Source organism: Polypterus senegalus, chromosome 11 (genome assembly GCF_016835505.1).
Source record: "Polypterus senegalus isolate Bchr_013 chromosome 11, ASM1683550v1, whole genome shotgun sequence".
Classification (NCBI taxonomy): Eukaryota; Metazoa; Chordata; class Cladistia; order Polypteriformes; family Polypteridae; genus Polypterus; species Polypterus senegalus.
In genome coordinates, this window is record NC_053164.1 from 80,680,978 (window position 1) to 80,698,515 (window position 17,538).

The 17,538-nt window shown below is 37.4% G+C and overlaps 1 protein-coding gene across 1 annotated transcript in view; it reads left to right on the top strand.

Moving 5' to 3' along the window:
* The first annotated feature begins 8,007 nt into the window (after nucleotides 1-8,007).
* The window catches only part of LOC120539253 (ras-related protein Rab-1A-like), a 38,432-nt gene continuing 28,901 nt past the window's right edge, over nucleotides 8,008-17,538 (top strand). Inside the window, exon 1 of the mRNA XM_039769154.1 lies at nucleotides 8,008-8,266. Within this exon, the coding sequence (XP_039625088.1) occupies nucleotides 8,253-8,266 (14 nt within the window). The 5' untranslated portion in view covers nucleotides 8,008-8,252. The remainder of the gene's footprint in view (nucleotides 8,267-17,538) is intronic.

Below are 17,538 nucleotides of genomic sequence, written 5' to 3' on the forward strand. Positions count from 1 at the left end.
GTCCTCAATTACAGTCCTGGAGGTCTACTATGGCTACAGGATTTCACTTTAACCAATTTCTTAATTAGAACCCTTTTATTTACTACTAAAGCAGTTTGTGTTTTGGGCTTAATTTTAGTTCTCTTGCCTGTTACCATTCAGAACCCTTATTTGCCTATTTTAGATTTTAGCAGCTGCATTTAAATTTTAATTGTTGCCTGTTTTCTTAATCAGACATTAGTTAATAATGAGATGCAGATAACCAATAAACCAGCAGCTCTCCAGCTAACGTGCTTACCGTGAAGTATCTGTGACAAAAAATGTTTAGAAATGAATGAGAGGAGAATTGGAAGGACCATTAAGTTTAAATCTATTCTGGTCCACAAAACACACGAATAATGTTCGGACAGAAGGAAACCCGACAGTGCAATTAAAATTGCTCTTGGATGAATGCAAGCACTAACAAGCTAAATAGTTCAATACCAAGTTTCATTATCAGCATGGACTGCTTTCTAATTAGGAAACTAGTTGCAATAAAAACCTGCAGCCACTGAAGCCCTCCAGGACTGTGACTGAGGAGCCCTGCCCTAGTACTTCAAGAAACCTACTTATTATAGGCATGAACAACATACGATGTCAGATACACAGTATCTCAGACCTAAATATTACTTTAGTCTCCAAGAATATATTTAAACATGCAAAGGCTCAACATTCTTGGCTATAGTCCATTTATCAACCACAGATGTCTTACTTTAACGCACTGTTCACTATTGGAAAGAGCTCTTCATCTTCAGCCCGATAAATCCTTGCAGTTCAGATCATACGGCACTTCCTTAGTGCTCTAAATATTTACCTTATTATTAAATCATTCTAGATATAAAGACAAAATATAGAATTTTAAAAGTATAAAAGAAAATGTAGATAGCAAAGTCTGGATATATATATATATATACTGTATATATATATATATATATATATATATATATATATATATATATATATAATATAGTGTTTAGTAAAAGCTTATGAAAACTGTATAAGATGAATGTCGTTGGGGAGCTTTTGATCTAGCAATCGATATTGTTCATGAGATGCTTTAGCTGACAATCAGATGAAAACAGTCTCATGTCTCTTGTTCTTTCCTGACGTCACTCTCTGGTCGACACTGTTTTTTCCTCTGATGTCGCCCTGCCCTCTGTCCCACGGACAAGCTATATTTATTTTAACATTCCACGTGGGATTCCGGAACATGTGATGTTGCACACATTTGATTGGCTGGCTGTCAATATGATAAATGACTTTGCTTAAAGTCTGATCTTTTAAGTATGTCCAGCATTTCTTCAATTTCTAATTCTAATTCTAGGGGTGCACATCTTTTCGCAATTTATAAAGTAATCAGTACAGCCTGTGGCATCATCCTGGTCTTCTACGTTGTTTGCACAGATTTTGTACAAATGAGGTACACTTCAGGAAGAAAAGATGCTTTGATGTTAATTACTTCCTTAAGTGTTAAGTTCACCCTGTCCTTATCCAACTTGAGCAAAATATTTTTTGTAAGGTGATACAATACAGGAAGAGAAGGTTTTGATGTTAACTGTCCTTGTAAGATTAAGTTAACTTATGTTTGTGTGGGCAAATAAAACATAAAATTTAAAATTCACAACACTGCACCACTCAATGTAATCCCACATGCAAGCTCATCTTTACTTCCCTTCGAATGGGCTGCAAACCTGGGAGGAGTTGTGAAGAAGACCAAGAGGCTACCTTATGTCTGCAACACCAGGGGAAGAGTAAGTAAAATAGGGTATATTAAAGACTCCCATAAGCAGGCGTAAAAATAACGTCAAGGTGAAAAGGAGTCCAAACTTTTCTGCCATCCATTGTAATGGCCAATGTTCAATCATTATCAAATAAGATAGATGAGCTGTCTGCTCTCGTGGTGAGTCACGGTGCATACAAGTACATTAACATTTGTGCTTTACGGAGCGCAGGCTTAAACCCCAATATAACTGACTTTGTTTTAATGCTGGATGGAATCAGAGATGCAATTGGGGGTGGAGACTGGAGGGGAACTGGTTATTTATGTGAATGAGGAATGGATTAACAGTGAGCATATCTCAATTAAAATTACAGTTTTGTAATTCACACATTGAAATACTGGCTTCAGAAATCATCCACAGTATTTGCCCAGGGAGGTCAGTTACATCATCCTTATTAATGTTATATTCTGCCCTCTGCAAAAGGGAAACAGGCAACGGAAATGATTCACTCAACATCAACACTTTAATGGAGAATCACTCCGCTCCTGCAATTATGTTAACATGTGACTTCAACCATGTGATTTTGAAAAGAACAAAAACAAACTTCCATAACATCCACTCAAGGAAATACTGTACAAGCTGGATCTGTACTGTTCAAAAGATAAAGATGCCTTTAAGTGTAAACTTTAGTACCTTTGGGTAGATCTGACCACAACCTGGTTTATTTTATTTCCAACTACAAGCTTCTCTTAGGTGGCATCCTGTTACCACCAGGATAATGAGGAAGTGGAGCCTAGTGTCTCAAATTGTTCAAAATGACTGCTTCCAAAAGACAAACTAGGAAATATGTGAGTCACATGGGAATGATAATAATGGATGTAGTCACTACATCACTGTCTATATTAAATTTTGTTTGGACACTGTGGTTCCCTCACAGACAGTGTGCTGCTTTCTATACAAGTCCTTGATTACTAAGGAGCTAAAAAGTCTGCTGAATGCAAAAAAGACAGCAATCAAATCCAGTGAACAAGAGGCCCTAAAGGACGTACTGTATGTGCCAAAGGAAAAACTGAGTGAAAGAAAGGAAACTTACAAAGCTTGAATAGAAAACAAGCTAACTCAGAATAACATAAAAAGATGTCTGAAAAGGACTGTGCACACTTACTGGACACAGACAATCCAAGGCTCCGTGCTAGAAGGGGATGTGGACAAAGCTTAACATCCTGAACCAATTTTCTAATTGGATTTCCCTTCCACTGCCACCTTCTTCAAATGACCAGTCCCTCCATACCATCCCTACTACATCAACATCTCCTACCGATTTACAGTTGTGTTCAACAAAATAGCAGTGCAATGTTGGTAACCTGATGAATCACTGTTAGTAGTAGTAGTGCTATTTTTGTTTGGCAAATAATTTACTTGGGGATGTAATAGTGAAATAAGCAAGCTGCTTATTCTGAGTAACTGACTCATGCATTGTGTTCAAAATAATAGCAGTGTGGAGTTTAATTAGAGAATGCATTCCTTCTGTGAAAAAGCAGGTGTCATTAATTGTCCTTTATTAAGGTAGAAGGGAAACAAATGTTTCATACATTGTTATAAAATATATTTCCTTCTGAATTACTAAGTACGAGGGGTGTTCAATAATTTATCTACCTGAGTATGAAAGAAAGTAGCAAGCATGTTGAAAGAAGTCTGGGTATGGTAAGACATGTCTCAAGGTTATTCATGCACAGTTGTCGCTCAAAGTCTAAATTCCAAGAGACAGGATGTCAGGAGAGTCCTCGTGCAAATCAAGTGAGAAAATGCAAGATTTGGAGCAACGATCAGTGATAAAACTTCTTACAAACAAAAAGAAAAAGCCAAAGGAGATCCATGAACACATGACTGCAGTTTATGGTGAGTCTGCCCCATCATCCTACAAAGTAAAAATTTGGAGTAAGCAGTTTAAGTGAGGTAGAGTGTCCATTGAAAATGACCCTCACATTGGACTGCTTATGGAAGCAACTTCCACAGAAATGTGCAAGAAAGTCGAGGATTTAATTTTGTCAGACAGACATCTTGGCTAGTACAGTTTGGAAAATAATTCATGAAATGTTGGGTATGTCAAAGGTCAGTGCAAGATGGGTTCCAAGAATGATGATGCCATAAGGCTCCAGTGCTGTCAGGAGAACTCCATGAAGACCAAGTTAATTTTTTTCATCATTTGATGACTGAAGATGAGACTTGGGTCTATCACAGAGATCCTGAGTCCAAAACTTAATCTATGCTGTGGAAGCACAAGTCATCTCCACACCAAAAAAGTTCAAGACAGAAAAATTTGCAGGCCACTGTCTTCTGGGATATTGAAGGACTTTTGTTTCTGGAATTCACAAGACAACCAAAACCGGGGAAAGTTATGCCAACACAATGATTGCTTTGAGGGAGTCAATCAAGGAGAAAAGACGAGGCAAACTCACATAAGGTGTGCTGCTTCTACATGACAATGCACCAGTTCACATGTCACGTCAATCACAGACTGCCATCTGAGAATATGGGTTCCAGCAGCTGAACCATCCACCATACCAGTCCTGACCTGGCTACCTCAGATTATTTCCTGTTCTGAGTTTTAAAGAAATCTCTCCACGGACAGTGATGAAGATGTCAAGGCAGCTGTGATGTCCTAGTCTGATGGTCAAACAGAAGATTTTTTTTCAAAGGGGTTAAAGTTTATGGAGCTAGTATCAGGAAACTATATTGAAAAAGAAAACAAAAAGTTTTTGAAAACTCTTTTCTTTCCTACTGAGGTAGATTAATTATTGAATGCCCCTTGTAAAATGGGCCATACGAAACATTGTTTGGAGGAACAATGTAAGTTGATTAAAAACTTGATTGGAAACATAAAAAAAAGTATAAAGAAGTGCAGCAACGTATAAAGAAAATATATAAAGAAGTGCAACAAATTATAGGATGCTCAGCTAAAATGATTTCAAATACTTTAAATTGGCAATAGAAATCCGAAACACATGGAAGAAAACAAGCAACTACTGTTAAAACGGATCAAACAATCGTCAGTGGCAAACATTCAGCCAATCACCGCCTCCAGAAAGTTTAAAGATGATCTAAAATTTCCTCTAAGTACTGTTATGGTCTGAAGACGTTTGACCGAAGCTAAGCTATCAGCAAGAAGCCCGCATAAAGCACCACTGTTGAAAAAAGGGCATGTGCAGAATTAGTTAAAATATGCCAAGGAACACATTAATTGGCCCAAAGAGAAATGGTGTAGCATTCTGTGGACAGATGAGAGTAAAATTATTCTTTTCAGTTCTAGTGGTCATCAACAGTATTTCAGACAACCCCAGGGTACTGAATTCAAGCCACAGTACACTTTAAAGACAATGAGGCACAGTGGCACAAAAATCATGGCATGGGGATGTGTTGGGCCCATTTATTGCATACCAGGGATCACAGATCAGTTTGAATACATCAGAAATACTGAACAATTATGAACAAAAAATTGAACAATTTATGTTGCCATATGGTAAAGAGGAAATGCCCCTGAAATAGGGGCTTCAACAAGACAACAACTCCAGACACACGAGTAAGTGAGCAACATCTTGGTTCCTGACTAAAAGAACTGAAAACTTGTAGGGTGACATTAAAAATGCAGTTTCTGAAGCAAAATCCATAAATTCACAGGAGGATGAAGAGAATTTGAGTTTGAAGAGAAAAATGTTGACACTATTTTTTTTCTGAACAGATTAATATTCATTTTCTTTGCTTCCTGTAAAATAATGATGCAGACTTGATCAAATGTTTTAATGCTTTGATTAGGAATTCCACTACATTTCAATTATAGAAATAAGCTATTTAAATATTTATCTTTTTTAACACACTGCTACTTTTTTGTAACACAACTATAACTGGACTGGATTGGACAATGACAAGTCCACCTCTGACAATCAGTGTAGGTTGTCCATTAGTGAAGACTAAGTAAAGAGACAACCGAGGAGGCTACCTGTGGTATCCTTTGTGAGCTGTTCAGTCTGTCCCTAAGGCTCCCGAAAGTGCTACTGCTGTGGAACATATCCTGCATTGTTCCTATTGCAAAGAAGGTAGGTGCCTCTTCATCTAATGACTATAGACCACTGGCACTAATGTCTCACATCATAAAGACCTTTAAAAAGACTGGTCCAGGGCTATATGAGTCCTCTTGTGGTAAACCATCTAGAGCTACTAAAGTGTACCAGTTGGACTAAGACTGTAGTGGAGGATGCACTTATCTCTCTTCTCCGCAAGGCTTATTTCTCCATTGCCTTCAGTACCATCCAGCCATCTCTGTTAAGAGGTAAACTCAGATATATGCAGGGTGATGAGCCTGTGTGTCCTGGATAATGGACTATCTGTCAGGCAGACTGCAATTTGTGAGGCTCAAGGACTGTATCTGTGATATGAATGTGAGCAACACTGAACAGTCCTGTCTCTTTTCTATTCACTTTGTACACCTTGGACTATAAATAACACCAGGTCATGTCACTTGCAGTCCAGTTACTATTCAAGGAGTGGATGTAGATGAGGTCCATTCCTGCTAGAACTTGGGGGTCAACATCAATGACAAGTGGGACTGGTCTCAGAACACAGAGGAACTGTATAAGAAAGGGCACGGCAGGCTCTTTTGCCTTAGGAGACTCTGTTCCTTTAATGTGGGAAGTGACATTCTTCACATCTTCTATAACTTTGTGATGGCCAGTGGGATTTCCTATGGTGTGGGGTGCTGGACTGTAACATCACTTCAAGAAAAACCCATCGAATCAGCAAGCTAATTAAAAGGGCAAGCTCAGTTATAGGACACCTTCTGGCCCCACTGGAGTTTGCTATGAAGGATAGAATTAAAACAAAACTGAGTTCCATTTTGAACAATGCTACACATCCTCTCTCTGACACACTAACACACTGAGGACTTTCAGCCTACAAATTATTCAGCAGAAGTGTGTCAAGAAACACAACTGGTGCTCCTTTATACCAACAACAATATGTCTACATAATGCCTCACTGTGACTATGACAGCCAAGTCGGATGTTTTTTGTCATTCTGGTTTGTGTATATGTATTTACTTTTCTATTTATTTAATGGGCTTCTGTAAAGAGCCAAATTTCTCCCTGGAGACAAATAAAGTTTTATTTGTCTATGCTGCAGCCACCTGATATGCCAAGAAAATGAGAGCTCCACAAGAGTATATTGTTAGTGGTGACACATCCATGGACTGTAGAATGCCTGGTTCAGTTTTTTTGGACTAAGAACTCCAAAAAAGGTTTTTTTTTCTTTTCCTTCCATCCTCCGTGTCCATCTGAACACACCATCAGACATATCTTACAGTCTTAAAAATTAATCTGTATATAAGGACTTTAAAATCCGCCCTTAAAACTATTGAAATCTAACTCTTTTCCATTCATCTGTTTCCTACACTCACACCTTACCTGAATGCAAACCCACATTGTTTTTGCTGACAATAGAGCAAAAAATGCCAGCCAAAAACGACTTTGAAAGACCTTCCCCAAAAAGCAAACCTATTCAATTGTACCCCAAATCTTCCACTGGCGACCCTTTGGAACATTAGGGAATATTATTTTTTTAAATACCCCCTAAGACTTAAGGCAATAAGAAATTAAAACCTCCAGGTCCATATACTGTGAGAATGAGCCAGCAGCTCAGGGGCATTTATGAAGATGGATTTTTTGCTGGGGAACCAGACTGAGTGTGCATGTATGAGACAATGAGGGTTCCTTTGCCTTCCCAGCTTAAGATGGCAGAAATACGGAGCGGAGCTATCCTTTGCACTTTTATACTTCTCTTCTTTGTCAGATCTTGGTTGCAATAAACACTTCTTTTAATAGGTTAACAATGTATAGTGATAGCTTAACATTTACCTCTATGTACAATGACAGTCTATACATAATCATAATGCTTAAATACATGGGGACCCTCACAATAACTAACATTTTCCCTTAAGCAATGCAAAATGCATCACTCAAACTCTATACATTTTTTGCTTGCACATCAACAAGCTCATAAATTAAACAAATTCTAATGGCTTCAACAAATTGAAATACCTTAAAACGCCCGCTTGGATATTCGAAATACCCTCAGTCGGCCATCTAACTTTGAAACAAGAAGAGGGTAGTGGAACTTGAATTCCCAGCATTCACCGGGCTCCACCCCCTCGCCTTTCCAGTTGGCGCATGCGTACATCTTTTCCGGCCGTCCTCCGGTAACGCCACGTCTTTTGACGTCACTGCCGCACCTGCGCAGCCATCTTGTATTTGAGGGAAAAGGAGAAAGCTGTCTTGGGAGGTAAAGGGGGGAAATAGAAATTTAGAAATTTGAACGTGCACTCAGATAGTTTGTAGTGATAACACTTCAGACAGTTCATAGGAAAGCCTAGAAAAAGGTGACATTGTTCATACGCCTGAAGACGGGACGAGGAACCGGACAGAAGAAAGCGAGACGGGTAGCCGGAATCGTTGATCACCAGCCATGAATCCTGAGTAGTGAGTAGCTGCAATGGTGTTTGGTTTTATCTCCCCCTGGTTGAGAACAGGCGGCGTTCACAATAGTATATGTCATCTTACTGATAAATCAATTATTGATGGTGTTCACGGGGCCGGCATGAAGCTGGCGCTTGTGACAGCTCTTGGCTGTTCTTGCCGAACGACGCCGGCTGTAACGCCCCGCACGCTTGCCGGGAGGCGCTGGGCTAGCGGACCTGACGCTTACTTTGTCGCTCTCAATCTCCCCCAACACGTAGCAAAAAAGTAGACACGTTTTTCGTTGTATGTACAAAATAGGACTTTGTGTACGTTTATTTAATAAGCGGTTCGTTAAGTATTTTCAAATCAAGATCGAAAAACTATCTCTACTTTTGTGTGGTAGTGTTTAACTTCAACTATCAGGGTGACGTAATCCTTCCGATGTTTCAATGACACGAAATCGAAACGATCTTGCAGCTGATTCAGCAATAATCAAAGACATGTAACATTTATTCTTTAATTGTTTTCTTTTGCTTTCTGTTTTTACGTTTTGGGTAGAGGTGACCAAAAACGAAATGAGCCCAGTGCTGCAATTACAAATACGCAAACCTGGGCTTGTATTTCTTCTTGTCGCCGCTGCCAGTTACCTGGCCTGCTCGCTCGCCTTTCGCGTTTGAAGTGCAAAATGCCGATATGCACCTCGCTCCCATGTGTGTATAGGTGGTTATGAAATGTGTTAGCCCATTTTGGAGTTTGCGTATTTCTGTAGTGATATATGAATAGTACTTAGTGAAACACGTTTGGATACGATGAATAGTAAATTATGGCAAATGTGTGCTTATTCTTAAGGACAACCTGCTCCAGTCTAAGGTGAAGCTAAGATTGGAACTAACTGTAGTTCATCAAGAATACACGAATCCGACCATACCAAACTGTGTAGAAGAAATATAAATATAATTGAGTGGTTTGGCTAAGGGCCAGACTTAAATCTATGAGTAGTCTATAAAAGACATTTAAGACTGTCATTCCTTAATGGTCCTTACCAAGCCCAAAGAACTGTAAGCAGTTTTGCAAAGAAAATTAGACACACAGTCCATTCTCCAAAAGCCCATTCAGTGTTAAAAGGCTTAACTGTCATCACTACCTAAGGTTCCTCAACAAAATAGTTGCTTGTTATTTCAATGCTCTTATGATGGTACTTGCTATGTTACCTGTTGGCGACAGGTACTAGAATAAATGTAAAAATATTTTATATCTCTTGCCCTATATATACCCTTAGCATTTCTATTACACTTTCCCTTGATATACTTGGGTGTCTCAACCTCTCTTGCCCAGTACTACTACTACTTGATCATGTTCCCAAAAAACCTGCTTCTCGGATCTTGTCATTTCGTGGTGCCTTGCACTTCTGCTGTTCACACAAATGGTAGATGGGCCCTAATTGCCAGATTTGGAAACATTGTTCATATTATCTTTTAAGGTGACTCGGGTTACGCCTTGAGGTGTTCAGTGACCAAACATTGCTTGGCACCTTATTTGCACTCTTGTCATTGAAATGCACCATTTTAAACTCCTTTTTTGTAAATAAATAAATTGCAATTTTGAATTGAATTTTGTATTGCTGGCATCCCTACCACTAAGCTACCAAAGCCAAACTGACCATTCGGACCAAAGCCAAACAAAACTGACTAATCAGACTGCATGGACAGACAGGAAACACACACAGAGACAGCAGCATTTTAGTATATATTTTTTTAAAATAAATTAACTTATGACAATTTTTTTTTTTTTTAAGAATCCCAGTACATCTTAGTTAAATGGCTAATCTATGGTCAACATAAGATATTGTAAAGTTACAATTTGTATGATTATGTTTGTTTGAGATAAGTAATCTGTATGGATTATAGAGTTGTAGCATTCATTTGCAGGTCCTGGGAGAAGCTATTGCTGATCTGCTTGTAGCCCTGTGGATCCTTATTAGTGGCACCACCTGTCCTCCATTATATTTTGCCATTAGTGAGCAAATTTGATGTGACTTACTGTATCTAAAATGTTTTGGGAGTAATACAAGTTCTCATCTTCTTGTACTTTCCTATGCTGTAATCTAAAATGAAGGCATCATAATGCTTCATTAGTTTCTTTTTATTTGTCTGCTCTCACCACATTGGTGTACAATATATTTATCAGCTTAATGCATTAAGAATACATTTTCTTTTTTTAGAAATCCATTAATAAGAGAACACTTTTACTAACAAAGCAAAAATGTGATTGAGCATGAGTGACCAGTTTGCAAGTAAGATCAGGAAAACTGTTCAAATATTGAGGTATAATTGGGGTCATCATGGTAGTTGGGTTTTTAAGAAACAGAATGCATTAAACAAAAAAAAGTTTGATAAGATTGAAATTCTTACATTTTTATTTGAAACCCCTTCATGCTGATGTCGAATGCTGACACAACCCTAGTGATTTATGAGTGTTCAGACTTTGAAACATGCTTGGCACATTTCAGCATTAAAGCATATGCTTCATCAGAGCCACACATCAACCATTCTTGATTCTACAGTGTCTTTCACAGCTGGCATCCTATTAATGCACTTAAGTGGCAAACATGATTGCAAAGTGGATAATGCAAAATACAGGATCTTCACAATTCAAGATGTCATGGAAAATAAAAATAGGAGTGATTGCAGATGTCCTATTGTCCAAGTTAAGTTAATTCTTTACTTCGCCTTATACAATATCTTGTATTAGGAGTTTATTTTTTCCCACACCCCTTGAGGGTCAGAGGGCAGGGTTAGCCATTGTACAGCACCCCTGGAGCAATTGCAGGTTCAAAGGTCCAGCAGAGTAGGATCTCTTTTGGCAGTAACAGGGATTCAAACTGGCAACCTTCTGGATACCAACACAGATCCATAACCTTAGAGCCACTTCAACACACATAAGAGACTAATGACAGTAAAATAAGAGCCAAATAAATTACGGCAGGCATTTTCAAAGCAAACTAAATATAAGAAAATAACTTTAGACAAGACTTTGAAATAAAAGGTATCTTTGAGCTTTCAGCCTGACAGGCATACTGAGAGAGTTCCACAAAGCAGAGATATCAAGCTAAAAGATTATTCTTGAATAGCTGTGTGCAAATTTGTCTTTAAAATAGTGAGCCAGCCTGTACCACAAAGTTTTGAATGCTTTAACAGTTTATATAACTTTTTATTTTATCATGTGGATGTGGTGATTTCACCTGTCTGTAGCTCAGCCTTTCAGTATACAAGGCAATGAATCTGTGGTTGTGATCGTTCAAAAAATGATTTAAATATGGCACAGATGGAACACTGTATCATGCTAGAAACCTCCTGATTTTGGGCAACATTGTTCCAGTAATTTTTGGAACCCCTTGTCATCTCTAATGAGACTGCAGTTTTGGTTGGTCTGAAAATATTGTAGGCTTGTAGCATGCACACTTTTTATCTGGAGTCATGCAACCTTTTATTTCTTTCCGGGAAACAAGACCACAGCAGTCTGCAATGTAGTATGAAAGGGTTGCCATTATCACATTTTCTTTTTTAACTTGATTCTAAAAAAAATTAAAAAGTTGAATAATATACATTGACATTCTGTATTTTGTTCTTTGCTCTAGGTTGCAGTTATTCTTTTGTGATTTTAAGCTTGCATAAAGTTTAATCATCCCAAAATAATCCTTGTAGTGCTTCTGTTGTGTCTTTATTGTATTGGGTATACTAAAAAGTTTAAATTTTTTGAATATCTGGGCCAGTCTGCAGCCACTAAAGGTTAGATGCACCATTCCACCCAACAAAATGCATAACATGCCCACTTTATTTAGTCATGTCCCCTCTTTCACACTCTTAATGGTCCTCCCTACCATTATGTCTATTATGGGAGTGTCCAGGTCATGGTCCTTAATAAAAACCAGGCCTCCAGATGACAACTAGGAACAGAAAGATAACAGTACGAACGCAACTATTGATTCTATTTTAATTCTTACATGCAGTCCCATAACATTTGCAGGTCATTGACAGTGCTGACCAATCCCTTTTTAAGACATAATTTAACTATAATTTAGAGCCTTTGTTCAAGTCGCTTTATAAATCATTCCAGTTCCGTATTGCTAACAGTAGTATGTTCTACATGAAAATCACTTTGGGAAGATGTTTACTATGGAAGGTTATATATATTATTATTATATATATATATCTCTATCTCTTTTCGGCTTTCTAGCAAAAACTAGGTTGGCATGATTTAAAACATTTTATTATTTTTAACATTGTTTAGGTGCATTCACATATAATGTGTGAAGCGCCTATTGCAAAATTCCATGTCTGTCTGTCTGTACAAATGAAACAACTTTGACAGCTGTGGACCAAATTTGTTGAGATGTGGCACACTTAATCTTCAAAGAAATTTGTTGCGACATTTAATATTTCGGTTAAGTGTCTTGAGCAAGTTGTGCTGTATAAAAAGTTTTAAAATTTCAAAATTTCTTATTGAAAAGCTGTGGCTAATTTGCATACTCGAAAATCTTAGGAATTAGTTTCAGTTTTTCAATTTTACCTTGAGAGTGGTTTCTTGAACATATTTTTCTTTTTAATTCATGTGACAACCACTTGGGTGCCCAATGCAAGTGAGTCAAATGCCAGGTAGAGCGCACTTGCACACACCCACACATACACACAGCAGCATCGTCTCCTGCTGCTTTATGTAAGTTAACTAATAAGAGTACAAAAAAAAGCAACTTCTCAGCAAATAAGTGAAAGGGGAAAACAGTTATATAAGCATATATTAGACTGAATTAATTGAATGATATTATCTGTGAAGAATGTCATCAACCTGCAGCTAAATGGTGCTTGAACTAATTAATAACACAGAAAAGGTATGACTGTCCTAAGTGATATAAACACACAGAATGGGTGTAAAAATGGACTGTGTTGTCAGGAAGTGGGAGGCTTCAGTGGCATAAGCACCTGATTCTTCAGTCCCAGTTACACACATTCTCAGCAAGCCCCTTATCTTCTGGCCCATTGTGTAGCATTCATATTATGTAATTTTAACAAAAGATTGTGTTTAAACTAATATTAATAGCTAGTTGGGGAACTTATTGCATTTTCTTTTTTCCTTTCATATGTTAATATTGATACTGATTTTGTGGTAGTATTGGTCATATTGTATTAATAGATATTTTTCTATTGCTAATTACTTTCACAAAAATTATGCTTAAGAAAATGAACAAAAATTGGTCACAGACCCTCCACAACTAACGCACATCAATCAATGCCATTTTCACATATCTTGAATTGCAGTCTGCTGTGTATGAAAGCTATTGCACCACCTACAAACCTGTTTGTTCCTTGATTTTAATTCCAATGTAAAATGCTGTTAAAAAGCACATATTTAATGTAGTCTACTAACATATATAATTGCATACTAGTGTTGATATTTCTTTTCAATATGACTCATTGTTATAAAACAATTTAATAATCAAAAATAACTTGACCATTAAATTTAAGTAAATAAATAAAAGTATGAAATGTGCCAACTTTCAAATCTGTTAACTTGGTCACTGAATGCACCTGGGTCTTAGGCCTTGCATACATTGTTTTACTTGTCTCATTTTTAAAATTTCTTTTGATAGAGGACAAAAAAAGCCATTGTGACAAAGAATAATGCTTATATTTATACGTTTGCTCACATCTGGAATGACCTTGTTTACAGTAAAACTGGCAGAGATATGGGAAATCCAGCACTATAACTTTTAATGTCAAAAATCATTATTTGGGAATGGACTCGGCTAGTTGTCAAAACTCCAGCTCTGGAATAATAGCACATACCGATTGTTAAGTGTCAGCTTTTTTTTTTTACAGTTTAGTTAGTGATCTATCTTTGCTACAAATGAGAAATACCATTTAAACTGAGCATCATTTTGGTAAAAAAAAGAAGAATAAAGTTTGGTTTCTAGTCAAAAGGTAAGATTGTTTGATATGAAAACCAATATGATGAGACATTAAGTATTTGACCTAGAAGAAAATGTAGTTATGGAATGACATGGTTAGCGGAGTAAAATATTATTGTGATACTTTATATTTAAGTAAAACTTTCATTAATATTTTGCATTGTAGCATTATATATCAAAATGTGGTTTTAAAAACATATTTTAAAACCTATTGAAGTGATCAAATCTTCACTTTTATGACTTTCATTGAAATCTCCATTAAAAAGCACCTGAAGAAAATGTGTATAATATAATCACTAATCTTTAGTTTACATAGCACCTTTCATAGTAAGTATTATGAGAATCAAAAATAATTGAAGTAAAATAATGTATCAGTTATTTTAACAATGTCTTTTTGTAACGTGTTGTGTTTTTTTTTTTTTTTAAAGACTGTAATATCTGTTTTGTCTAAAAGATCTCCTGGAGCTATATAGCCTATCATGATCATATCTAGCCTAAGGCAGTAGCCAGTCCTGGATTGGACAGCAGACATCATGTTGCAGTGTCTGATTTTAACCCACACTCTCTTGAATGTGAATAGTTTAGAGTCTTGGGGACATGGAAGGTCTCTGGAGTATTTGAGCAAAGCCTGCATAGACACATGCAGAATATGGAAACTCTGCACACAATTTCCAGAGTAGAAATTAAACCCAGATCTCCTGGAGTTTGGGAGCACCAGAGCTAACCACTGCAACACTGTGCCAACATGTGAACCTTGGGTGTTTTCCCCTATTACTTGTAACTTGAAATCAATTGAAATATATCTGCCTACATTTTTTTTCATGATTCTAGGTGAAGAAATATGTATCTAGGTCAAGATGCATATTTAGGTGTGAAAGTGCCCTATATTTCATCCTTTTCAAAAATATTTCCCAGTAGCAGTGCACAAAATGTGAATTAGCTTGTTTTTCAGATACAAATGAAGCTGTGCAGCATGTTTGTCACCCTATGCGAGTCTACTGAGAGAGGAGTGCAATACTTTGTTGTAACAGCAAGCATTGCTTGACAGTTATGGATGGCCTATGCTTCATATAATGTAGCAGACTTTTCATAGTCCTCACCCTGCACTACTAGTGGTTTACACCTGTGTCCTCAAAATTATTATCTGCAATAACTCGCTGTCCCGAGGGTGAGATTAAACTGGAAAATTCACATTGAGTTATGTCCTAATAATCAGAAAGACATCATATGCAAACTGTCTTTAGACAATATTGTAGATTAGAAATTACTGCAGCAATATGCAAGGCACATTTAAGTATGCACAGCCTATAGCATTGTAAAACAAGTAGTAGCTCAAGGAATTCAGTTAAGATTTATGCCTATATCATAAGTTTGACCAGTTAACACAAAGTCCAATTTCTTAACTACATAAATACATAAAGAACAGTGTGAACAATCAATGTTTCTTTACTAATGCTTTATAAAACTGTATCTACATCAATGGGACAGAGTGGTGGCTCTGTGGCTAGGGATCTACGCTGGCAATTGGAAGGTTGCCCTTTTGAATCCCGTAAATGCCAGAAGCAATTCCGCTCTGTTGGGCCCTTGAGCAAAGCCCTTAACCTGTAATTGCTCCTTCTTGGGTATGACATTAAACTGCGTCCAGCCCTGCAAGCACATTCTCCAACTTGCAGAGAAAACTCAGGAGTTGGAGATGGGATTAGCACTCCAGCCACTGCAAAAAACCTCACACTGTTCAATTTGAAGTAGTGTGGTGCTGAGGTGTCATCCGTTGTATGGCTGCACTCGGGGCCTAATTTTGGACCCTGAGTTGGTTTGTCGTGTGGTTGGTGTTGCAACAAAGTGTATTAGTGCATGCTCTCAACCTAAGTCATTGGATCTGTTTTGCTAGTTAACCTGTGTAGACTGGAAGCATTGCTTATTGTTGTGTTAGCAGGTAAGTACATGGCAATCAGTATGACATCACTGATAACTCATAGTCGCTTTCACTCGGTTGTATCCCTTTGACTTCTGCTTGCAGTTGCCACTTGCATGGCATAGTTAAAAAAAGCAGTACACACTACTTAAGCAAAAAAGACACTCTCTTTTTACATTTAATAGTGGTAATGTCAAGCTGAAAATGGTCCAGCAATTAAGAAGACTTGCCCACTTGATCCAAGCATTGTTTTTATTCTTAGCCCTTCCGAACTTTCTTTTGATCGTAACCAGAGAGCTTCTGATGTCAACTGGTGCATACTACTAAAGACAAAGGTGAGCCTAAATAATCAAGTTCAACTTGATGTCAAACTTGTACTTTCAGGGTAGAGCTGTGCCAGTGATAAGTGATCTCGTCTATCACCAGTTGGCTGTATGCATCATCGATGTAAATCAAAATTGTCAATTGGCTCCAAACATTTGCAGAAATTTCTTCAAAGCACCAAAAAGCAGCTGTCCCTTTACTTTTTCTTAATCTTTTGTGCCTGACAAAAAAACTGTCCGGCACACTCACTTTCACCGCAGGAGGCATGCAAGATTACTGTGCTCTGCTAGTTTAGCAGAAGTACACTGTACCTGAGGGAAGGCAGCGTGATCTATGCGTCCTACACAAAATTTGAATGAGAAGAGCGTGTGTATATTTGTAGCGCTGTCCCACCGTGCTGCTCACAGACTCTCACAGTACCCTTGTTTTCTTGCTGTTTATGTCACTCTTTTAGGTAGCTGACTGTCCTTAAAATGAGCACTCACTGTGGCTACACAAGTTGGAATTCTTTTGCAACTCTGACAGATCTATTTTTAGGTATTAAACAGAGGTATTATTTTTACTTATGCACCAAAATGAAAATTCTTGGCAGATGTCAAATTTCAGAGACTGTTAGATCGAATACATTTTTGCTCATCTGTTTTTGTGCTACAAATATAACTTTAACTAATTTCTCGTCCAGTGCTTTTAAGATAAAATTAATAACAAAGATCAGCATCCCAACCATTAAGTGTGGTGTTGAAATTTTCCCCACTCCTTGCTCTAAATGAGCAAACTGTGAATTTTGGTTTGTACCAGAAAATTCCACATGACAATATTTGGTTATCCATTAATGAGGTGAAACTTAACAGAATTTGCTTGTGTACCCAACAATGATTTGCTTAAAAGTAAATCTTTAAAAAATTAAGTAAAATGTGTTTTGAAAAGGCACAGTTAAAGATCCACTGTTAATTACATTGAGCAGCTTTTCCAGTCCAAAAATACTAGCTAGATAAAAACAATAGAGAGAAACCTCTGTTGTTCTGGTATGTGAGAATGCTCAACAAATGCCAGAATGCTAAGCAGTTGTTTTTAAAGTAGTCACTGCCA